Below are 25,070 nucleotides of genomic sequence, written 5' to 3'. Positions count from 1 at the left end.
TCAAATATTGAGATTTGAGTGCACTTTTTCACAAATAATTATTTCTCCTCTGAATAATAAAAATGGAGCAGGTGATATAATTGATTTAGCATGAACAACAATTGCAAAATTGTAAAAGAAGGCAGCTGCTACTTTAACAGGCATGAAATGATGGTTGCTGATTAGAGATGCTGGAACCTGTCTTGCAGGGTCAGGCCAAAGCCCCCATGTTTCAGAGACTACCCCCTACCTTACCTCTGGTCAGTGATGAAGATCACCAGGGTCAGGTGTAACAGCAGGTCCCATTAGGGAGATCACAGGGCCTGTGGTTTGTCCTTGTTAAGCAGCAATGCTGCAGGTTTGGGGCTTTTTCTTTAGATTGTTACGTGGCTTTATAGGATTGAAACATATGTCTTTAGGGTCCCCAAACCCAGCCCCAAAATCAGAACAGAGGTTGCAAAGCATTGATGAAGTGGCTGTTCAAGACTTAGATTCTTTAGTAAACAAACCATATGGAGAAGGCCCAGTTCTTCTGCCAGCTCTTCTTCAACCCTCCCTCACAGTCTCCTTCCCCTTCCTCAGCCCACAGTGAAGAGCGTCTGAATTTAAATCCACATAAGCAATCTGCTTTGCAAAGCCACAGAAATGGCCTGTCCCTGGAAGTTTCTGTTCAAGACCAAATCCTACCAGTATGGCTTCACTGAGGGAAAGGACATCAACAACAACGTGGCGAAAGCCTCCTGTGCCATCTCCAGGTTTGCTTTCCCTGTTCATCTCTGGCTTCTGCACCCTTGACTTAGAATGCCTCCTTTTGCTCCTGGCCTCTCACTTGAGGTTTGATCTCCGTGTTGCTTCTTGGATCCCTGTTGGAGCTTGATGCAGCCACTGATGATTAGGCACCTCCCTGTGCCTGACACTATGTGAAGAATATGTCGAAGGAAGGGACAGGGCATAGTGCTGTGTCTGAAAGAGCTGGGAACCTCTGGGAGAAGAATATGGGAAGGGACCTCCCGTGAGAACTGGAGGCAGTACATCCCAGTGTTTACAACTGGGGCAGCATCCATCCTGTCCGGCATCCATTCTGATTCACCAGTGTGTATGCTCACCCGTTGTTAGATATTTTGAATATCATCATAGGGAAGGTTATCTGGATGTGAGACAAACTATATCCAGGCCTGGGCTGTGCTGCACGAGCTGGCCCTGCGCTGTCTCTCACCGACTGTGTGACCTAGGGCAAGGTATCCTCTCTGAGCCTCAAAAGTGTTCATCAGCAGTATAAGGATCTCTAGGGGATCCACCTCACTGCATGTTGAGGACGAGATGAGAGTGTTTCCACACACAGCAGGCACTTGACAAACATTAGGGTTTATTGTCCTTTACTTAGCATGCACTCTGTGCCAGGGCTGTTCAGGGCAGTTCACCTGCTTTGCATCTAACTGATCTCCACAGCGGCACTGTGAAGTATGTATTATTGTCTCACTTTACAGATGAGGAAATACAAGCTCTGAGAGAGAGATGATTTCCCCCAGGTCACATGACTGGTAATTACAGAGTTGGAATTTTAACCCAAAGTTTGAGTTCTAGACAAACTTTTCCAAAGTTGGAGCTAGTCAGTGGACAGGGTTCCAGAAAATGCTAGAAGAGTTCATGGTCTTGGACTGGAGGTTGAGGCTTGCTCAAGCGGAAAAACAAGTCAATCTGCAATGAGACAGTAGTGGGAGTCTGCACAAGGGCCACCCAATGCCACACAGCTCCAGAGGAGCCTATCCCATGAACTGCGATGGGCAAGGTGCCCCCTGGAGGTGGGCAGCTGGGTTACCCTGAGTGTACCTGTCAGAGGTGGCAGAAAAGCATATCGGTGAAGAACATGGGCTGGGAGATGAGCAAGTGGCTTTTCCACTTACTAGCTCTATGATCTTTTGTAAGTCCCCTATCCTCTGAGCCTCAATTTCCCCATCTGTAAGAAACAGGTAGTATTGCTTATTTCCTGCAGTAGTGGTAAGGATTAAATGAGTTTTCACATGTAATGGTTTAACACAGTGCCCAGCACAGAGTAAGTGCTCAGTAAGCAACATCTGTTGTCATCGTTGTTATTTTTGCTGTTGGCAGCTGGGATGGGACGGAGCAATATTAAATAGTACCCTCTAAAGATTTCACAGAAGCGAGGTGGATTCCATGGACTTTAAAGAGTGGGTAGCATGTGTAAAGCTGCAGAGAAGTAGCAAAGACAGTCCAGGAAGGAGACAAGGTGAGCAAAGACTCTGGCAGAAATGAGTGTGTCTGTGCTTGGGCCAGGGCTGGGATGGGGGCTGAGATAGGAAGGGCAAGGCCAGAGCACGGAGGGCTTGATTTGCTGTGCTTGGCAATTGGGAGTCATTGTAGACTCTTGAACAGGACAGTCCAGCTGTGGTATGGGGGTGAACTGGGAGAGAGAACGTTTGAAACCAGGCAATCTGGGCTGTGGTAGCCAAAGTCGCCAAAAGACCAAGAGACCAGAGATGAGAATGCAGGGTTGGATGTCCTCTAGATGTTCTGCTGGCACTTCCAACCCAAAATGCTGCAGATTGACAACTTCATCCTTCCCTTCTCTTCATCTCATCACTGCAGCCCCTGCCAGCTGACCTCCCCAACTCCAGCACCCTCCCCAACACACACACACACACACACACACACACACTGGCTCTGACCTCTCTCCCTCCCTTGACTTCTAGCAAGTCAGGCTCACGTTCTAGAGTTTGCATTGGCTCCCCATTGCCTGTCACCACACTAAGGCTTGACTGCAAGGTTCTGCATGTTCATCCTGCCCAGACAGAGGCCCCATCCCGCCTGCCCAGCCCAGCCTTTCTCAGCTTACTAGTGCCTATGCACAGCTCATTCCTCCCTTGACTCATCCAGATCCAATCTATCCCGTCTTTCAAGATCATATTGAGTCACTCTCCTCCAGAAACCCTTACAGTATAGCCTTTAGCTATCAGTCCTACACCCTCTATTAGCGTTGCCAGTTATCTCTGAGGACTTGACTTGTATCTTTGGACCATTCAGGAGGCCCTTAGCTGCGGTGGGACCTGAGGCAAACCAGCTAACTTGACCACTGTTTTGTTTTTTTCCCTTTTCATCTTCCCACTAGGCTAGGCTAGTGGAAAGGCTCAAATCAAATATTAGAGGTAATGGAGAGAAGCTATCACACATTACTTCATTTAACCCTTCTAACAATACATGATAAAAGAACTTTTGTTATACTTGTATTTTAAATATAAGGACAGAAGCCCAGAAAGTTTAAGTAATTTTGAAGATCTCATAGTTAGTAAATGACAAAGCCAGGATTCAAACCCAGGTAGTCTGGCTTGTAACCACTACATGGGGCTGCCATGTTTTTGGTCCCGGACATGTTCCATTCCATTAACAATTATACACAGAGGTCAACTGCTCTGGCGCTGTGCCAGGAGCCACGATATCAGTGAGGCCCTTCTGTTTATCAATGAATTATCTGAGGCATTAGTTAATTGCATATACCACTGCTATAAATAATAACATGTATAAAGCCCTTATTACTGTGCCAATGAAGAAGGAACTATTATTATCCTGTTTTACAAGGTTGAATGACTCACTTAAGGTCAATATCTAGAAAGTGGTGAAGCTGAGGTCTGAACCAAGACCAAACTCATAGCGTCTACAATATATAGGCTCTTCCTGAGGGCCTACTGTGTGCTCAGCTGTGAAAGGGACAGAGAAAAGAGAGCCAGTTCCTGCTGTCAGGGAGGAAATAGGGGAAATGATGCCTTGCTCACTAGCTTTGGAGTAGGTGAAGAATGAGATGTTAAGGAGCTCTATAAATGGGGTGGGGGTGGTGTGGGACTGAGAGGTAGACAGGAGGTTGCAGGAGAGTGTGGGTGCACTGGTACTGGGGAAAAAGCGATTCTTCTGGGGAGACCGAGGCCTGGCTGAAGTGTGGGGAGGAGCCAGATGGGAGAAGGGGTGGGAGAAGCCTCTCTGGATGAGGTGGGCCCAGCTGGACTGCAACCACCCAGGGAAGGGCGGGGAGGATGTTACTGGAAGAGGAAGCAACCATACAAAGGGGATTTTATCCTGAAAGCAATGGGAACCAATTAATATATTTTGATTTTAAAAAGTAATTTTCAAATCTATTCAGGTGTAATAAGACCAAGAAGCTGTTCTATGTGATTGATGATTCTATATTTTATGTAAACAATCGATTAGGAAGTAGCATGGTATGTGTGCTTTAGAGAGAAAAGCAGATGTGGGAACACTAGGTGAAGATATGTGAAATTCAGAACAAAGCCATGCTTCGTGTTGCTTGCTGGGTTGCAGCTGGCTCAGAATAAATAGGTACCCTCTTTCATTCCACCTTAATTTGGGTTTGGAATTTAATACACCAGAACATGGCCGGGATAGTCCCTGCATTCAGGTTGAGGGCTGCTGCCCTGTCCCTGTCTGGGCTCTACCAGTTATCCCGCTTGGAATGTAAATAGCAACTTACAGATGGAGCAGTCAGGAGGCCCTGTGCCTTCCAGATAGCAAGGACCTGCAAGGGACCTGAGGGGTCTTCTGGGCCCCCTTTACCCCCCAGATTTCCTACTAGAAGTCACCACCCCCCTCACTCCCCAGCTCTGTACTTTCTTTGCTTTCCTTCCTGGGATCACACAAAACATGCAGAAAAGAAATAACACTAACTGTCAGCAACACTGAGAGGTGGAGAGGGCTTGGGTTGGCCTGTAGCCCTGGGGCTGCTGTGTGGCCTTGGGCAAGATCCATAACCTCTCTGGGGCCCCGACTTCCTCCTTAATAAGGTGCGGATAACAATATAGAACTGCCTTCTTGAGTGGATTTAGTAAGGCTCAGATGAAATAACAGACAGGAGAGTTTGCTCTGTAAACTGGAAAGCACTGTACAATGGGATTTATTAAGATGATCTTTATTGTTATTTCATGGGATATAAACAAACCCGAGGCGCACCGTCTCCGGGGCTCTTAGCTCAGAGACGGTCCAGTGGCGTCCAGACTTCGCTGCGGACGCCCGCTGCGGGCCTCTGGGTGTGGGGGGCCCCGGGATCACCCCAAGCAAAGCGGTGGCCCAGCGACCGCCTGCAAGGGACACCCGGGGCCACGTCCGGCGCGCTGCTCCGGCTCGCCCCGCCCCGGGGCGGGGGCTGCGGGGTCGGCGAGCGATAAAGGGGCTGGCGCGGTGGGGAGCGGGGCGCCCTCGGAGCTGCGCCCGCACCGGGGCCATGCGCGAGGGGCTGGGCGCGGCGTGTGAGGCCGCCCGGCCCCGGCTCTGCCGGCTCCTGCGCAGGATCCTCCGGCCGAAGCCCGCCTGCAACTCCCGCCCAGCCAGGTACCCCCCGCCGCCCGGGGTCCGCCCTGGGAGGGAAGCGCGCGAGTGTGCGCGTGGCCCCGGCTGCAAGCCCGGCGCGGCGCTGACCTCTGAAAGATAATGTGAGGGTTGGATTATAGGCCGTGCAGGATTGCGATGAGGGTTCGCTGAAAGTGTTTTCCTCGTTTAGAACGCACAAGCGGTAGCAATCTAGGAGCCACTAAGGAACGGCCCGGAGAAGCCCCCTGGGCACCCAAGAGAGCCGTCTGTGCGGCTGAATTGTGGATGTTTCAGCAACTTGGGAGCTTTTGTGATTTTTCAGCACTGGGGCCGCTATGCTCTTTAGGTCAGATATGGTTAAGGGAGCAAAGAGGTTCTTGTTTTACAAATAAGACCCATTTCTCAGAGTGCCATTCTTCGTGCTTCCTCCCAACCTTGGTGTAAAGGGAGGCGGGTGGACAGGGAGGAGTAGCACCCCTGGGAAATCAGGCCCCCAGGCCAGCCCCAGACAAGCCCCAGACTGCAGCCCCCAGTCACTCAGGGCTTGCGGAAAACTCCAGGTCTAAGAGAGCCAGCACACTCTCAGCACTCCCTTCGACGGCAGGTCTTGAGGGGTGCTCTGTCCCCATGCACGGCCAAACAGGATTCGCAGTGGTGGGTTTAGTCAGATTCCATGAGTGTCAGCAGGATTGGTTGGATGTTTCCAAATTACATTATTTGTTAGTATCTAGATCCTTAATGTGCTCACCTGGCATCTGGTCACTGTATCTCCCGGCAGCTACCTGAAAGAAATTTGCTAACTGGGGGAGAGAGAGAAGACTGGGCACTTTGTTTATTCATTTTTCAAATTAAAAAGAATTTCCCAATTATGAAAAGAATTCATGGCCACTGTAAAAAGTTGGAAAATGCAGAATTAAAATTGCCCACGATCTCAACACTTAATGCTAATCATTTTTAACATTTACTGGCATTTCCCCCCAGGTAACATACAAATACACGCATACACACACATGCAGAGTCAGTATCAGACCACATATACCATTTGAGGCATTATTTGTAATAGTGGAGAAACTAGACACAACCTAAACATCTAGCCATAGACAATGGGGTCAGGTTAATTATGGCCCATCTGTATAGTGGACTTTCAGGCAGCTTTTTTAAATGATGCTTTTTAATATTGGGGGTAAATGGTTATGTATGTTAAGCGTACAGGGACATTGTTTCTTGATCTGAATGTTATCATAGACCAGTTAGTGTTTCTGGTCTGAAACTTCTTAAATTGTTTGAACTCTTCTGAAATTTCCCGACTCTTATCTCCAGCAATAAGTGAGAGGAAGCAAGAACAGTGCAGGCTGGGGACAGCGGTGAGAGTTGGTGGCAAAAGAGTGAGAGGAGCAGTAAGGCATTGCCTTCCTGGGGACCCCAGCCCCCAAACATCTCACAATATAAGCAGCCCTGTAATGACTGCTCAGATATGACTTACCTGCTCCGAATGTGCAGATTACTCTTCACACACACACACACACACACACACACACACACACACACACACACACACACACGCATGTGCACACACACACACACATACACACGCATGTGCGCGCGCACACACACACACACACACACATTTTGGTGGGGCACACCAGTACAGAGCAGAGGAGTGTGTTAAAGAAAAAAGAAAAAAATATTTAATGATACACATTAAAGTATAGTAAGGAAGACTTTATTCAGGGCCATTGTGATAAGGAGAGGTATTGGGCTTAGCTTCAAATACAGCAGAGGCAAGTAGGAATTTATAGCCAAGGAGCAATGTGGGGATCAGTGGGTGGAAAATTACTACGAGGGGACATCAGTGGTAAAGGTAATTCTGGCTAAACTGACCTAACAAGATTCTTGCTGAAGACAGGTGGGGGTGATGAGACATGACCTGAGGAGTGGTGGAGAACGGGTAAAATGATCACATACCCAGAGTGATCAGATATCAAGGATTCAGAAACCTGACTGAAGTTTGGCCAAGCAAAGAATCTTTGTCAGGTGACAATAGTTGGCCATATGGAGGGCTTATGTATCAGATATAAGTTGCTTTCTGGTACTTACATTTTCTTAAATGGAGACTATCTCTTTATAGTTATAAATCAGCAAATGCTACTATATGATGTATATAGTTAATTATATAATGGTAATATAAAAATATGGTCCTTTTTCCCCAATAATAAAGCAGTACATACTTATTCATCACATTTCAACATCATAGATATGTGTAAAGAAGAAAATGAGAGACTCTCCTAATACCCTTTAAAGATGACTCTTTATCCCTCTGATACACATGTATAAGCATGCACCCCCCAGAAAATACTGCTAAGAGCATGGAACACAATAAGTTTTCAAATCAAAATGATTCTCCCCAGGGGGAGGCACATGTGGGGTGTGACTGCTGGAGGGCGGCACGCACATGGCAGAGACGGCTCACATGTCTTCTGCTTTTGCCCTGTAGCATTTGCCAGGAGAGTGAACCTGAAATTCTAAACCAAAACTGATAGTTTCTGAATGATTTCAGACTATCAGAGTTTTTTCCTCTTCTAAGGACAGACTAAATTCTATGACCACAACTTGCTGTTTTAAAATAAATAAAACCAATATGTGTTTTAAAAGAGTCCTTTAAAAAGTATTTTTAGGGCTGGCCCGTGGCTTACTTGGGAGAGTGCGGTGCTGATAACACCAAGGCCACGGGTTTGGATCCCTAAATATGGATGGCCGGTTAGCTCACTTGGGAGAGTGTGGTGCTGACAACACCAAGTCAAGGGTTAAGATCCCCTTACCGTCATCTTTAAAAAAAAAATAAAAAAGTATTCTTAAGTATTTCTTCCAGAATTACTTACTGAGATATTTATCTCGGTAAGGACAACATGATCTTAGATTTGCTTTAAGATAATGATGGGGGCCAGGAGAGTGTAGTTGAAACAAGATTGATAGGTTGATAATTGTTGAATTGGGTTGAATCTAGGTAAAGGGCCTGTATTAGTCTGTTTTATGTTGCTATAACAGAAATACCTGAGACTGGGTAATTTATAAAGAGGTTTATTTGGCTTAATGATTCTGAGACAGCTGCATCTGGCACGGGCCTCAGGCTGCTTTTACTCATGGCAGAAAGTGGCAGGTACAAGCAGATCACACGGTGGGAGAGGAAGCAAGAGAGAGAGAGAGAGAGAAGGTGCCAGGGTCTTTTTAAACAACCAGCTCTCGTGGGAACTAATAGAGCAAGAACTCACTCATTAATCCCCCCTCCCCCAGGGAGAACATTAATCCATTCATGAGGGATCCGCCCCCATGACTCAATCAGTTTCCAACACTGCCACATTGGAGATCAAATTTCCACATGAGTTTTGGAGGGGACAACACATCCAAACTCCATCAGGGTCCTTGGAGGTTTATTATACTATTCTTTCTACTTCTGTATGTTTAACGTTTTCCATAGTAAAAATTTAGAATAAGTAAATAAACCAAGATAAATCAGGTGTTTTAAATCTTAAGTCACTACAAACGTGGGTGGTGGGCAGTGCTGCTGGTCTGGGAGGGCAGAGTTGACGGAGCCATTCTCTGCCCATGCAGCCCCTGCACCACATTCACACTTGGCTTTTGAGGGGACATTTTCCCAGAGCTTCTGTGGTTCTCTGTTTGGGCCAGTAATTATGACTCAGCACCCCGCATGGCTTTTTGGCTTTGTTGGGGGGAAGAAGAGAAGAGGAAGGAGGAGGGTGGGAATGGTCTGATTGACTGCCCCCCAACCTTGACGGGAAGTCAGGAGCAATTCACTCCCTCCTTCAGTTCCCCCATCTGTCAAATGAGGGGCTGGCAGAGGGGATGCCAAGATCCCCCTCCACCCTCTTATACTCCATCTCATGATAGCTGTTTCCTTTCACAGTTCAGTGACACAGGATGAGCCCACGTGTCACAGCCTCAGCAAGCACCAGAATGAGTCCCCCCAGCCCCTCATGGGGATGGTAAAGGTCAGTGAGTCACATGGTCTGGGAAGCCCCTTCCTCCCTCCCCTGGCAGATGCAGGCTGAGCAGCTTGTTAGAAGCTGGGTGGGAGGGTGCAGGAAGCCAGGGTCTGGGTAGTGAGTGGAGAGTCCCAGACCTGGTGGGGGCACAGGTGGGAGAAAGGAGGGGCTTTGGGAGAGTGGGACAACCCATGGTCGTGGAAAGTGGTGGCCCTCAAGGTGCACTGGCACCTGGATGACTTACCTGCATGGGCTGGCAGCATGGGTGAGGGGTGATTTGAGACCATTCGTGGAGCCAGGCATGGAACATTCCAAAAGGATCCCAGACTCAGCAGCTGAGCCTGCAGCCTCAGCCCCTGGCCTGTATCCCATGGGTTCCATCTTCCCTAAGCGCTTTCCACTCAGTGTTCCACAGAGGTGGACAGAGAAATGGGTGGAAGGAGGAGAGAAGATGGATTTCATACTCTTCAATGCCTCCTGGGAAGGGATGCAGTGATACATTCTTTCTTGTCCTGCCTTATGTTCTTGGTGATCTTGGCCGTGACAGTCATCTCCCTCACTTCTAATCTTATTCCCTCCTATTACAATTTCTCTGAGGAAGCATCTGGCAGAGACTTGGGTGAGAAGAGAAGCCTGGCCAGTAGCCCAGGCACCTGGAGCTCTTAGCAGGCACTGGCCCAGGTGGCCCGGCTTTTGGGAGGGGATGAGGGACATGGACACCCTGTCTGGTGTGCCCACCCCACCCAAAGCCATAGCAGGGCCTGGGAGAGATCCATGGGGAAGTTGGAGGCATTTGGAAAACCCTGGCTTTTCCCCCTTTCAGAAATCTCCAGAATCCCCAGTCAAGCTGGATGTGCCTCCATCGGCCTGCCCACATTACGTGAGGATCAAAAACTGGGGCAGTGGGACGACTTTTCAAGACACACTTCACCACAAGGCCAAAGGGGTGAGAAGTCTGGGGTGTCAGGAAGAAACATCTTTGCTCCAGGCTGGTGAAGCCACCAGGGCTTTGTGGATCAAACAGATGTCCCCCCTGGGCCAATCAAACAGTCATCTGCTTGGGCAAAGAGTGCTGGGAGCAGAGGCTCACGTTCTTCACAAATTGCATTAGAAATTTGTAAATGATGCCAACTCCGTTAACCACCCTAATGGATGACGGATGATCCAGAAGGTCAGATAAACGGATTACAGGAACAAATTAATATCTTTCTTAGGGAGGGAGACAGATTTCAGAGTAGTATCAGGGAGAATTTTCTAACACAGCCACCCAAAACTAGACTGAACTACCTACAGCAGGAGGGAGTGGGCTCCCTGTCACTGGCAGGATTCAAATGCTATTTGGTAGAAAGATTGCAGAGGGGTTCAGTCATGCAGACGGGTTGGACTAAATGTCCTTTAAGGCTCCTTCCTGTCTTCTAAGTGTCTTATTCTGACTCTAGAACACATTGTATGATTGTAATGTGGGAAAGAATTGAAAATTTCAAGACCGTGAAAGCAGAATGACTTCACACACCCTCCCAGAAACCACCGCAGTTAACATTTGGGTGTACTTCCTTCCGGTATTTTTTTTTTTTTTTTTTTGGTGCCATCCTGTGACTTTGGGGTTTGCACCCTTTCATTTTAATTTGTTTTGGCTGAATACTGTTGTGGTCCCATAGGAGCTATATCCACCTCTTTAAATGAGAAGGCAGATGAGATGTTCCCAGGGATTGAGCTCTAGATTTTACTCTGGGGCTGCGAGCAGGGCCAGAGATTGAGCCCGGGGTGGAGTGGTGGGCAAACCCAACTCACATCTGCTGGGGTTCAGCCAGTAGAGGAAAGAAGATCTGGGTGGGGAGAAAGCCTTGCAGACCTCTAGGAGGAGGTGCCACAGGGGTGAAGAGAATATGCAAGGAGCTGGAGCAGCCAGGAGGGAGGTGGCCAGGAGAGCTGGCCCTGGAGGAGGGTGGCTGAGAGGCCAACTGGCTCGCCCTTACCACCTGCCTCTCTCTTTCCAGACTGTCGCTTGCAAGTCCAAATCTTGCCTGGGGGCCATCATGAACCCCAAAAGTATGACCAGAGGACCCAGGGACAAGCCTACCCCTCCAGATGAGCTTCTACCTCAAGCTATCGAATTTATCAACCAGTATTATGGCTCCTTCAAAGAGTAAGGCTTGCTTCCTGCAGGATCGCTACCTCCCCCACCCCCATTCTCCTGGGCTCTCCACCCATTGTCCTCTGACCCTAGACCCCTTTTCTTCCCAGATTCACAGTCATTCTAGGGCTAAACCATAGTTTTCCAAGGAAAAAGACCCCACAGTAGGTTCTCATGGTCATGAGATAAAGCTAGGCATATCAATAGTGGTTAAAGGTGTGGGTTGGGGTGTAACTGAGTTTGAATCCTGGCTCCACCATTAACCACTGCTGAATCCTTGGGAAATCTATTACCCTCTCTGTGCCTTAACTTCCTCATCTGTATAATGGGGATAGTAATAGAACCTGGTTCAGAAGATTGTCAACTGCCAATTTTATTGTCAACATGTACAATTTTGTTGTTTTGGTGGCTGGCAGGTAAGGGGATCTGAACCCTTGACCTTGGTGTTGTTAGCACCACACTCTACCTGGTGAAATAACCAACAAGCCATGTCATGTGCAATTTTAAACAATCAAAGAGAGGTTGTGTAGCATCATGGTTAAGAGCAGAGGTTCTGGAGGCAGCCTGGCCCGGTTCACACCCTAGCTGTGCCCCTTACGACCTGAATGACCATGGGCAAGTTACTTCTTCTCTCTCCACTTTGATTTTCTTATCTGAAAATAGTGATAATAATAGTACCTACCTTGTAGGACTTTACAAAGATTAAATGAGTTATAAAGTACATAGGTGTAAAGAACAGTGCCTGGCCCATAGTAAGCATGACATAAGTACAGCTGGCCCTCCGTGTCCGTGGATCCACATGCATGGATTCAACTAACCTCAGATTGAAAATATTGGGGGGAAAATGCACGTCTGTATTGAACATGTACCGACTTTATTTATTGTCATTATTCCCTAAACAATGCAGTCTAACAATTATTTACATAGCATTTACATTGTATTCAGTATTATAAGTAATCTAGAGATGATTTAAAGTATACAGGAGGATGTGCATAGGTTATATGCAGATACCATGCCATTTTATGTCGGGGACTTGAGCATCTGCAGATTTTTTGTGTCCATGGGGGTCCTGGAACTAATCCCCTGCAGATACGGAGGGACTACTGTATTATCTATTATTTTGTTTTTAGAACACTGTGTTGTCCAAATAAAATATGACTATGTAATTTAGGTCCCTTTAAAACTTTAAAATAAAAATGCACAAAGAGACTATTAAGAATGAATGGCTGAGAGAATGGATTTGCTCTCATAGGCTGGGAGAGGAGTGTGACTTTTGGGGCTCAGCTTCCTGCACCACTTCGCCACATGAAGAGAGCCACAGAGGTGTACCTGGGACCCCAAGGCAGAAAGGTGGCTCCTGGTGACACCACCTCCCTTTACGACAACCTCGGAATGTCTGAGCTGGGAGAGACCTTGCGTCTTTGAAAGAGACGCTCGTCTTCCAGGGCCGGTGGTCCTCAACCCTGACTGAACAGTAGGATCGCCTGGGGAGTGCAAAATACTGATGCCAGGATCACCTGCACCACGGGCAGCAGATTGGTGGGAGGTGGGGAAGGCACAGACATCTGTGGTCTTCAAAAACTCCCAGGCGTTTCTAATGTACGGTCTGATTGTGAACACTGTCAGGGGGCTGCCTGCTTTGTGTGCTGTGAAACTAGAGCTTCAACAGGAGTGCTCTGTGACTGTGAAGTTCACGATCCCTGATATTTCAGCTCAGTTGTTAACTAACAGGGTCTCTGGGAATTTTCCTTGACGGGCTTCACTACGCCCCAGTACTTTATTTAGTATGTTCAGGGCCCTGTGTAAGTCACTTAAATTTCATGCCCACCACAACTCTATAAGATTGGTACTGTTATCATCCCCACTTTACAGATAGGAAACTGAGGTCTATAGAGGAGATGGAACTTGTGAAGTCACACATTCTGAAGTTCTGGAGCTGGGATTCGTACCCAGACAGAGCCCTTGCTTTGAATCCCAATGCTCTAGCACCTAGCTGCATGGCCCCACAAGTTTCCAGCTCTATTCTGGAACCGGGAAGCCTTGCTGTTTTCTAGAAGGCAATTGAATGGGCGTTAGGAAGCCAAGCGAGGCTACCAGGCTGTGCTTGGTGGCAGTTCAAACCCATTTGCTTTTCACAGAGAGAACTCCCATTTCTCACAGTCTCAGGTACATACTTGGATGCCCAGGGGGTCCTGGGGAATGTGAATGATGAACAGCAGCCCATCCCCACGATCACACTAGTAGCCAAAGCATGGCCAGTGAGCGGGCTCAGTCATCTTTTGTAGATGAGAATTAAAGTATGTCTTAGAGATTGTGACTTGCCGAATGTTACATTCAAATCTGTTCACTGACGATAAAAGCCACTCCTTTTCTTCAGAGCTAACAGGCATCATAGCTTTTTTAGCTCCTCAGAAATGTGATGATAAGAAAACAGTGGTAAGATGTAAACTCTAAAGGAGCTGGGTGCAAATGTGAAAAATAATCCTTTCTTATGTATTTGCATGTTGACACTACCACGTGCGTTCGAGGCACCAGTGTTACCGTGGTTGCTGCTGCTTCCATACTTGGAGCGGGCAGGGCTGGGAGTATTGCTGGAAGCTTTGTTTGGGGAGGGCGGGCTCAGCAGTTCCTTATGGCAGGAGTGTCCTTGAGGACAAATATCGCCAAGTGTGTTTTGTCTTTGTGCTTTTTGCTTTAATCAAGGAAGAGATGTCAAGACACTCTTCATCCACAGAAAGGCCATTTTGTTCTGAGATGTTTATTCTCCTTAATCAGGAATTCATTCCTTAAATAGTTTTGTTTGTTGCCATTTCAAGAGCCTTTGGTGCTGATTGGAAATCTCAAGGTTGCTGTGTGTGTGTATGCATGTGTTCACACATGTGTGCATGTGCGTGCGTGTGTGTATGTTTCAAAGCCTTTCTGATTGAATCCCTTCCTTTGGGATATTTTGAAGTCTGTTAGGGGAGGGGAGAAGCAAGTTTAGAAATGACATATGGAATTACTGGATGAGCAGCTCTGAGACTGAGAAACATCACGTTTTGGGGAGCCTATGACATTGGACTATGCTGTGTGCAGCTTCCCCCGGGGCAGCCCCCTGGGGCCCTGAAGGCTGAGACTTGAGGGCTGGGTCCAGTCCCAGCCTGAACAGGCTCCTGAGGAGGGGTGGGCCGGCACTAGACGTCTGTGGGCTTGCAGTGCCCCTGGCTGGAGGGTGGAAGGTCACACCGCAGGTAGTTAAGAGCCTGGGCTTGGTACCAGCGTGATCCGGGTGTGAGTCCTGGTTTTGCTCTTTACCACATTTATGTTCCTGGGCCTGGTACTTAATCTTCCTGAGCCTTGAGACCCCTGACTATAAGATAGACACAAAAACACCTCCCTCACAGACTCAGAGAGACCCATGTGTGAGTTGCTTCACCCATAACTTGGCTGATAGTGAGTATTCAGCACACAGGAGCTGCTGGGAGAGGGGCTGGCTCATCTTAGCCGTGACAAGGTGCACAGGTGCTCCCCTGACTGGCAGAGAGGTGGGACATTGCTATGGCTTGATGGGACGCTCCTCTGAGTCTTGTGAGTGTCTGAGAAGGCTTGCACCCCTTGCTGAGATGAACGTGCTTAAAGAAAAAGTGCCTGGAAGCAACGAGGGTCCCCATGAGCTCCTTGTTCAAAAATGATTAAGAATTTCAAGATGGCAACAGCAGAGCATGGAGCCCTTCCCCGCTAAGCATGGGTCCCCTGGAGGGGACAGTCTCTGGTGAGAGACCTCTTGCCCTCCTGGTATCTTATTTCAGTTCCTGCTTCTGTGGACTGAATTAATCCCCATTTAAGGCTATCTCATTGTTGATCTTCCTGATGTCTTCCTGTCCCCCAGGGCAAAAATAGAGGAACATCTGGCCAGGGTGGAAGCGGTAACAAAGGAGATAGAAACAACAGGAAGCTACCGGCTGACGGGGGATGAGCTCATCTTTGCCACCAAGCAGGCCTGGCGCAATGCCCCCCGCTGCATTGGGCGGATCCAGTGGTCCAACCTGCAGGTGAGCTTCCTCAGAGCCCAGCGGGAGAGGGGGCTGGAGGTGGGCAGGCCCTGAGCAGATGACTCTGGAACAGCCGAGCAGAGCTGTGTCCGGGGCTCCCCAGGCTGACACTGTACTCCTGGCTACTCTCTTCCCCTTCCCGAACATGAGTGGGGGCTCACGGGGTCCCCCTCTAGGAGTCTAGAATCCTATTTCAGCACTAGGGTTTCTAGCTGACCATTCTGTCTTGTGTCCAATTTGGGAGACTGAATGCCATCCTAAAATCGAATGATGACCTTGTTTTTATTATTATTGAGGTGCTGGTGCCACAAGAGAGGTTGTTTCCCTCGGATGTTTGAATTCTTGGCTCCGAGAGAACATGTTATTTATCCTAGCCTCCTAGGCCATCTCTTCCTTGGGGGATTATTTATTGTTGGATAATACTGAAAGCACTTAGAGAAATTGATTAGAAATGCCAGTGATATCAGCTCTGGCTGCGTTAAATGTGCTCATGTTGCGAAGGAACTAGGCTGGGGCTGTGGGAATCCTGATTCATGGTGCTTTCAAGTCAGGTTTTCTTGGGATTTGGGTTTTGCTGGATCTTCTGAGGGGGGTAGGCTGCCCTCCCCTAGGGGCGGTTGTGAGATGGGTGCTGTCCGTGTGGAGAAGAGGATGCACTCTTCTGCAGGCTGTTGGGGTGATGGGTGTTTGGGTTGCTCCCCCTGGTCCCTGGTGGCTTCTGATCACGCCCAAAACCTCTGTCCACATGGTCCTTGATGGGTGTGGTCTGGGTGGGCTGTGTGCAGGTCTTTGACGCCCGCAGCTGTTCTACTGCCCAGGAAATGTTTGAACACATCTGCAGACACGTGCGTTATGCCACCAACAACGGCAACATCAGGTAGGCGCGCCTTTCCCGGGGCTGCATAGGGCCCACCTGCTCCACAGTCCTAGCCAAAAGAGGCAGGTGGTTTGAGGGAGGCATCTCCAAGCAACCAGGGAGAGAGGAAAAGGAGGAAGAGTTGGGCTTCCTCAGGAGCTCTAAGAGCAAGCCTGGCCTCTGCGGGCTTAGCCCATTTCCTTGGTTTCCTTCTGACTTAGAGCCATTTGGAGGGGATGGAGGATCTTTAAGAAGTAACTTCTTCACTGTTCAGGGTCAGAGCCTCCCAGTTCTCAGCGGGGATGAGAGGTGGTTCTTCCAGCAGATGGCTCTGGTGTTTTTCTTAGCGGTGGGAGAGTCACTGCTCATCGCTGCATGTTCCCTCACCCCAGCCCCATCCCCAGCCTTACCTTCCTCCCCAACCAAAAAGGTCCAGGCTGATAGAACTGAACAGCTCATTCAGTCATTCATTCATTTTGGGGTTTAGCAAACACTCAGTGTTCACCTAATGGGGACCCATCATAGGACTAGGCCGGGAGGCAGGGGGAAGAAGGGGAGGGGAGTGGGATGCAGAGGGGACAAGACCCTAAGATGCTACCCCCTGCACTAGACAAGATCCGAGCAACTTGACTGCAAGGAGAGAAATATGGGGCAGCCAGGGAATGGGCTGTGAGGGGCAGCTAGCCTGGCCCGAGGGACAGGGAGGGCTCCTGGTGGGGGACAGAGAATCCCTATGCTGGTCTTGAAGGAAGGTAGGAGAGGAAGGAGGAGAGAGTACATCGGGAGGTTGGGCCAGTCAGCTCAGGTGCAGGGGGCTGCAGAGCAGGAAGGAGGGAGGAAGGCAGGGCCAGCAGGGGATGGCTGGGACCCCTGCCAGGACCAGGTGGTAAACAGCGCTGTCTCTGTCCCGGGCAGGTCGGCCATCACCGTGTTCCCCCAGCGGAGCGATGGGAAGCACGACTTCCGGGTCTGGAACGCTCAGCTAATCCGCTACGCCGGCTACCAGATGCCTGATGGCACCATCAGAGGGGACCCTGCCAACGTGGAGTTCACCCAGGTACTCAGCCAAACCTCAGCCCCTGGCTCTTCAGGCAGGGATCCCAGTGGGGGGAGAAGAGCGGAGTGCAAAGGAGACAGGGAGCCCTGGCCTGCAGACTCACTGGACCCGTCTTTCCTCTCTGCCTCACTCCCCCACCCAGCTGTGCATTGACCTGGGCTGGAAACCCAAGTATGGCCGCTTTGATGTGGTGCCTCTGGTCCTGCAAGCTGATGGCCGTGACCCCGAGTTCTTCGAAATCCCACCTGACCTTGTGCTTGAAGTGCCCATGGAACATCCCAAGTAAGTGGGCTGAGGGTGCTGGGGGGTATGAGCCAATGTGCATGCTTCTCCTTTCCTAAGTGAGACCTCAGCCCTCAGGCTCCTCCCTGACCCTTCCCCAAAGCCCAGCCAGAGGGCCACCTTTCCAGGCTCACTTTGTCACTCTTGCATTCTGCAGCAACTCTGCACTTGCACCTGGGCCTCAGACCTATGAGAATATGTTGACGGTGAGGGGGAGGCAGAGGCTTAGACTGACGGGCTCTCAGCGCTTGGGAAGCAGTGACTTCAGGAGAGGAGCCCTTTGAGATTCTCGAACTGAACAGCCCAGACCTCATTTGTTCTCCTGCCCTCTTCCTTAGGTGCCCTCTCTTGGCTGTAGGGGAAGTGTAGGGCTGCAGTGACTTCAAGAGCTCAATTGGTTCAGCCCTGCTCTAGGCAGTTCTCTTAAATGCAAAAATGCCTCCATATGTTGAGACTTACTATGTAGCAGGCATTAGACTGGGCTCTTCTTCTTGTCCCTTGAGTGCACTGAACTCAGTCCCACCTCAGGGCCTTTGCACTTGCTGTTCCCCTCTCCCTGACATGCCCTTTCCTCAGAACTTTGCAAGACTCATTTCTTGTCAAAAGGAATTTCCTATAATGTCACCCCCTCTGAGAAGGCTCTCCAGACCACCCAGTGTAGAGTAGGCACCCTCTCCCTCAGCCCAACATGTCATCTTGTTTTTATTTTATTTATTTATCTGTTTACCTGTTTTATAGTCTAGAGTCTAGATGTTAGACTGTAAGCTCCTCGAGAATAGGGACCTTGCATTTCTTGTTCACCACTAAATCCCAACACCTCATGGGGTGCCTGGTACGCAGTAGTTCAGTTCTATATATGTGTGGAATAAGTGAATATACAAATGAATGACATCATTATCCTCATAATAATCCCATGAGTTTGATGCTATTATCTCTATTTTGTTGATGGAAATACTGAAGCTCAGAGAAGTTAAAAACATCCCAAGGTCACGGCTAGTCACTGGTGAAGCAAAACTTGAACCCCAGCTTTCTGACACTGGAGTCCTTGACTGCTGTGTTATATTGGATTCGCAGCATTTAGCACAGGGCCTGGCTCATACTTGATGCTGAATATGTGTTTGCATGAGTCAATGAGTGAATGACACCTCGTGTGCTCAATTCACCTGGCCTGGTGGGAGGAACTTAGAGATCATCTCGGAAAGGAGTTTATTTGGTTAACTCTTTTTCTGAAGCTTTTTTCCCAGAGGGGGAGGGAGCAAAAGTGAAGACCCCAGTTGCAACTGGCTCTGCCTCCCTGACAGGTATGAGTGGTTCCGGGAGCTGGGGCTGAAGTGGTATGCTCTGCCTGCGGTGGCCAACATGCTGCTCGAGGTGGGTGGCCTCGAGTTCCCAGGGTGCCCCTTCAATGGCTGGTACATGGGCACAGAGATTGGTGTCCGGGACTTCTGTGATGTCCAGCGCTACAACATCCTGGAGGTAAGGAGGGCCGCCCAGCTGGGCTGGCTGGAGGTGTGGATCTGTGGGTGGGTCCTGAGGGCTGACTCACCCGCATTACTCTACCTCTGTAGGAAGTGGGCAGAAGGATGGGCCTGGAAACACACAAGCTGGCCTCCCTCTGGAAAGACCGGGCTGTCATTGAGATCAACGTGGCTGTGCTACATAGTTTCCAGGTATGTCTGGTGTTTTGTGGTCTGAAGACTTTTTGGTTAGAAGGTCATCTGGCCCAGATACTCATCTGATGCTTGATTTTCCTCTTTCGGCATTGTTTATTCATTCATGCAGGTTTGCACCAAACAAGTATTGAACATCCGGTTTGTGCCCGGCACTGTGCTAGGTGCTGGGATACAGAGATAAATAAACCCTCTTGCTCAGTCTAGTGGTCCAACTACAGGCGACTCCTTACCTCCTAAGACTGGTCAAGCCCTGCGCTTGAGCCCTGAATCCTGTCCTCTCAATTGCTCGAGGACTTTACTTCTGCAAATCCCCCACTCCCACCCCGGTATCATCATGTCTCCCCCTCTTCTGGATCATTTCCATCAGGGTACAAGCAGGTGGTAGCTCCCATTTCAAGTGAATAGTTAACCAAATAACTACCCCCAAATCTCAGGCCCCTCCAGCTACTACCTCGTTTTTCTCTTTAAAAAAAAACTGTCAAAAGATCTCATTACATTTTCTCATCTCCTGGCTGCTCCAGTCTGGCTTTTATCCCCTACCACCCCTCGGGTCTTGCTGGAATTCTTACTGTTTTCAAACTCACCAAGAGGATCCCCACCTCAGGGCCTTTGCTCTTACTTTTTCCTCTGCCTAGAATCTTCTTCCCACAAATCATCCCATGGCTGGCTCCTTCCTTTCATGCACGTCTTGGTTGCCACCTCCGTAAAGAAGCCCTCCCTGGCCATGCTGTGCAAAATGACACCGCCCCATTGCCATCCTCTCTCTCTCTCTCTCTCTGTTACTCCTTTATCTCTACTTTATTTTTCTTCATAACACAGTTCCTGGTATTATATTATACATCTATTTCTTCCTTTCTTTACTTCCCCCCACTAGAATGTAAGCTGCATGGGACAGGGGCCTTGTCTCTCTTGCTCACTGCTGTACCTCTAGTCTAGAAGAGTGTCTAGCACATGAGAGATGCTAAAAAAATGTGTATTGGATGAATGAACGGATGATTGAGAGCCCACATCCACATGAGCAGTGGCTCTTGCTTCCCTATGCTGAGTGACAGTAGGTTGGCTCCTTTGTGGGACTCAGCCCTCTGGTCCATCTGCTGCTGTTAGTCATGTAAACACTTCCCTTCCCTTTGGGAAGGAGGCCTGGGATGTGAGAAGATGTTACTTTAGAAGCTGGGACCATCTCCACAAAGCTGGCAAATGCCCTGGAGACCAAACCACTGTGCAGAGAGTCATTTGTTCACTTGGGAAAGTTTTATTGAGTGTTTGCCCTGTGCCAGGCACTAGGCTGGGCCAAGGATGTGAGTGGTGAGCAAAAAATATATGATCACACACTGTTCCCCACGGCTGGTCACCTCATAGGCAGGTCAAGCCTGTACTTGGTGCAGGAGGGGGAGCAGGAAGAGCCCCCCTGGGCTGGCTGTGGACCACACATCCTGACTTGGGGGGACACCCCCCACCAGCCATGACACTGGCAGGATGCTGATATGTCCCGGAAAATTGCTGAGCCTTGGCCGTCTCCTGACCTTGTCCAACCCCTGCCCGAGTCTCCAGGATTTCCTCGTCACCTTCCTGCAGAATGAACTTCAAAAGTCTTGGTCTTATTTCCTCATCCGTAAAATGGGGATAATCATAGTACTTCCCTCAGAAGGTTATTATGAGAATTACATAAAAATTCATGCAAAATGTTTAGTTGGATTGACTGGTCCATGGTGAGCATTCGTTCTGTTGTTATTTATTATGGTTACCACCATTATCATAGCTATCGTTGTTAGCTCCTGAGCTTACAACTGGTCTGGCACCCAGGAGTTCTATATATGTATATATAAAATTTTAGAAGGTGCGGCTGGACTTACCGGGCCTGACATCAGCCGGCTCCTCTCGTGCCTCCCAGCCCTGACTCATGTGGTGTCCTCCTCCAGGAATGCCCTTCCCCTGGCTTACTTGTACCTATCCCTTAAGACTCCCCTCCTCTCAGAACTGTCCCTGAAACTCCGCATCTGTCCCCTGGGCCTCTGTCCGGCATCAGATCCTGTTGGCTGCCCATCCCCAGGGCTCTGTGCTCACCCACATCATAGCTTCCACCAGGCCAACTTTCTTCCGCTTCCCCTAGTTAGACTATAATCTGATGTAGAGAAGGGGCCGTGTCTTTCCCCTCTATGATGCCCGTGCCTTCCCCAGCTCCTGGCAGCTGGAAATAATACTAGCAGCTAACATTTACTGATCATTTACTGTGCTTTGCTTGGACCAACTTTTAACTACCTCCTGAGGTAGGAACTGTTATTGTCCCCATTTTACAGATGAGGAAACTGAGGCTTAGGGAGATCAAGGAACAAACAGCCCGAGGTGTCATGGCTGATAAGAGGCCAGGGTTTGAACTCTATGTTAAACAAATGTCTCCTGACCAAAAGGGTTGCCCCAGACATTGAGGGTTGTGACTACCCTTGCTGGATCATTCCAGGTTGGCTCAGACTCCACAGCCTCTAATTTTAGGACGTGGGTGATTTGTCTTCCATATGCCACAGTTCTCCCCGTGCTTCAGACCTCTCCACAGGGGTGTCTAGTTCCTTTTTGGCTAAGAAGGCTACAAGCCCAGGGAAGTGACTCTTGGGACTCTCACCCATAAAAGGCTAAGAGAGTATTTTCTTCACCTGCAAAAAGGCGCTTCAGTCTGAATTGTCCACATCCAGAAAGAGCCATTTGCTGGGAGTTCGGGGACACTTGTGGGCATGAGAAGCTGGATGCTGCCCCCAGAGGGTCAAGGGGAGGCCCCTATGTGATCTGGGGGCTGACCGTGGCTGTGGTGACTTCCTGGACTCCTTCAGAGACTCTGAAATGCCTTCTGTTAGGGTATTTATTTTCAGCAGGGAAGGAAGGGGCCAGGAGGCATTGCTCTCCCATTTTACAGATTGCCAGACCCTCCTGTGCTCCATCTGGGAGCCCTGCAGCCCACTGGCCACTCTCCTGACTCCCCCACCCCTTATCTCAACTACCCTTCTTGCCTCCTTCTGATACAGAAGCAAAATGTGACAATCATGGACCACCACTCAGCTGCAGAGTCCTTCATGAAGTACATGCAGAACGAATACCGGTCCCGCGGAGGTTGCCCGGCTGACTGGGTTTGGCTGGTCCCTCCAATTTCTGGGAGCATCACCCCTGTGTTTCACCAGGAGATGTTAAACTACGTCCTGTCCCCTTTCTACTACTATCAGGTAAGGGAGCTCAGGTGTGTGTGTGCACACGTGCACACATGTCTGCACACATTCATGCGGGGCATACAGGAGAGGGTCAGGGACACGGGGCTGTATTTTTATGCTTTTCAGGCCCCAGTCAAGGATGCTGAGCAGATTTTGTCCATTTCCACAGACAGTGGAAATGCAGGAAATGCTTTTTATCATGCTGTTAATGGCCTAATGCTCTGATGGGTTTAAGTTCTTAAGGGTGGCCTTCACTGCACCTGCTCCCATGGGAGGGGCCGGCAAAGTCAGCTAGCATAACATTAGGTGTCCTTGAGTCAGACGCTGTTGATTCTGACACTTCCTAGCTGGACGATCTGGGGTGGTTGTTTTACCTTTCTGAGCCCTGATCTTCTCGTCTCTAAAAGGCATGGGGATTAACTCCATGACAGGAGGTTGTGCAAATCACATGAGCTGGTGCCTATACCAGCTTAGCCCAGTGTCCCACCCAGAATGCACTCAGTAGTCATTAGCCATTGAAGTGAGTTCATTTTTAGTCAAAAAGGATTTGGGTTAGATTTGGGGAAGAGCTTCCTCATCCTAGAGGTGGTAAGCAGGGTGTCCCATGTCCTGGTTTGCCCAGGACAGCTCATGCCTGTTGTCCTGGCACCTCCTCTTCCTCTCAACAGTGTCCTGGTTCAGGCCATACATTATTAGTCTGCCTGGTGATAAGACACTGAAAGCAAAAGAGACGCAGGGCCTCTTCCTTCCAGGAGGACACTAGTGAGAGTGAGAATCAACTGCCCACCGTGATGTGCAGGCTCCACGCCAGGCGCTGGGGATGCAGCTGGGAGGGGGCTCCCTGTGAAGTCCAGTGAGGTGGGCATGGGAGCGGCCTGCTCGCCCTCCCCAGGTCTGAATGGGTGAAGGGTCCCCTACCCCTCCAGCATCCTCAGGCCCAAGCCGAGCTAGGACCCCGTCCTGCCCTCACATCTCCCTTCTTTCTTGAAGGTGGAGGCCTGGAAAACCCATGTCTGGCAGGACCAGAAGCGGAGACCCAGGAGAAGAGAGATCCAGTTCAAAGTCTTGGCTAAGTGAGTGAGAGTGGCCAGGGGTGATGTCTGAACTGTCCCTTCTGCCTCCAGGCCTTGAAGGGCAGGGAACACAGAGAAAGGATATTCTTTGGGGGGGTGGCTCTCAGAGGTCTGGACACCGATTCTGAGGGTCACCTGCTGCCTTGTCCCAAGCTCCTCTCTCGTCTCTTTTCCCAAAGGATCTGAGTCGTGAGCGAGGGGAGGAAAGGCAATTAGTCAGGGTTGATGGCTGGTGAGAAATGTGGGTTGCTTTTCCTCAACCTGGCCCACCTTAAACTGTCCCCTCCTGTTCTCCTGGGCCCCCACGTTCATCTGGAAGGCCAACTCAGCACACAGCATCTGTCTTGTCTGTCTGTCTGTCCCCACAGAGCTGTGCTTTTTGCCTCCGTGCTGATGCGCAAGACAATGGCGACCCGCGTCAGAGTCACAATCCTCTTTGCGACCGAGACGGGAAGATCAGAAGCGCTGGCCCGGGACCTGGGGGCCTTGTTCAGCTGTGCCTTCAACCCTAAGGTACCCGCTCAGCTGGAGGGCACATCCCTGGTCGGGTGGGCCTGGGTAGAACAGCGAGGCGATGATGCATTGCTCCTGACATTGCCTGCAGGCAGAGTAGTTACCTGCTTGTTGCATTTTTGTGGAAAATACATCCACGCACACAGAATTTAAAGTAGCAGCAGAAGTGATGACAAGTGTGTCGATTTTGGAGATAGAACCTCCAGGGCTCACCGATGTGTTAGCTGCGGGGCTTGAAGGGGAAGGAGAACAGAGGACAACGTGTTCAAACCAGTCATTCTCCTCCATGCCACACCTGCGCAGGGCACCCGGGGAGACAGAGATGACTAAGGGGTCACCCAGCTAGTCGCGGGGGAGGGGGAACTCAGGGTGCCTGGGGAGGGCATGGATGGCCCAGCCTGGGAGCTGAGGGCTGATGTCCATCTTGGGTGCCATCCAGGTTCTCTGCATGGACGAGTACAGCCTGAGCAACCTGGAGCAGGAGCAGCTACTGCTGGTGGTGACCAGCACATTTGGGAATGGAGACTCCCCTGGCAACGGAGAGGTGGGTGGCCCAAGGTCCGGAAGGTCTTGGAAGATTCAGCTGGCTCTAAAGAGGACATTTGGGAGTGGGTGCTTAGGTCACTCTGGATTGCCCGGATGTTGTCAGTCATTGGCCTGCCTCCTTGATAATTATCGCCAAATGCGTGTGCCACCTTTCCTATGACATGCTTAATATATTTCTGTGCCTTGACTTACCTCTTTTTAATTTAAAAATTCATATTTAAAAGAAACTTGTATTATCCTCGCAAATAGAAAACCAGCAAAAAGTAAATTCAATGAAAACCAAATGAAGTTATTGAATTTTAGCTTGATCCTGTTGCCTAAGTAAGGCCTGCTTTATCGTTGTGTTTTATAGAGCAATAGGAAAGTATTAGGTGTTAAGGCTCTGTTAGCACTAATTTGA

At 49.6% G+C, this 25,070-nt stretch overlaps 1 protein-coding gene across 1 annotated transcript in view; it reads left to right on the top strand.

Moving 5' to 3' along the window:
• The first annotated feature begins 624 nt into the window (after positions 1-624).
• The window catches only part of NOS2 (nitric oxide synthase 2), a 36,623-nt gene continuing 12,177 nt past the window's right edge, over positions 625-25,070 (top strand). Inside the window, exons 1-14 of the mRNA XM_063109812.1 lie at positions 625-734; positions 9,233-9,317; positions 10,135-10,257; positions 11,309-11,457; positions 15,314-15,476; positions 16,262-16,353; positions 17,248-17,389; positions 17,532-17,671; positions 18,973-19,147; positions 19,240-19,341; positions 22,359-22,553; positions 23,529-23,611; positions 23,980-24,124; positions 24,564-24,668. Coding sequence (XP_062965882.1) covers positions 625-734; positions 9,233-9,317; positions 10,135-10,257; positions 11,309-11,457; positions 15,314-15,476; positions 16,262-16,353; positions 17,248-17,389; positions 17,532-17,671; positions 18,973-19,147; positions 19,240-19,341; positions 22,359-22,553; positions 23,529-23,611; positions 23,980-24,124; positions 24,564-24,668 — 1,809 coding nt within the window. The remainder of the gene's footprint in view (positions 735-9,232; positions 9,318-10,134; positions 10,258-11,308; positions 11,458-15,313; positions 15,477-16,261; positions 16,354-17,247; positions 17,390-17,531; positions 17,672-18,972; positions 19,148-19,239; positions 19,342-22,358; positions 22,554-23,528; positions 23,612-23,979; positions 24,125-24,563; positions 24,669-25,070) is intronic.

The sequence above is a fragment of the Cynocephalus volans genome, chromosome 10 (assembly GCF_027409185.1).
Source record: "Cynocephalus volans isolate mCynVol1 chromosome 10, mCynVol1.pri, whole genome shotgun sequence".
NCBI lineage: Eukaryota > Metazoa > Chordata > Mammalia > Dermoptera > Cynocephalidae > Cynocephalus > Cynocephalus volans.
This window is presented reverse-complemented; position numbering and strand designations above follow the sequence as displayed.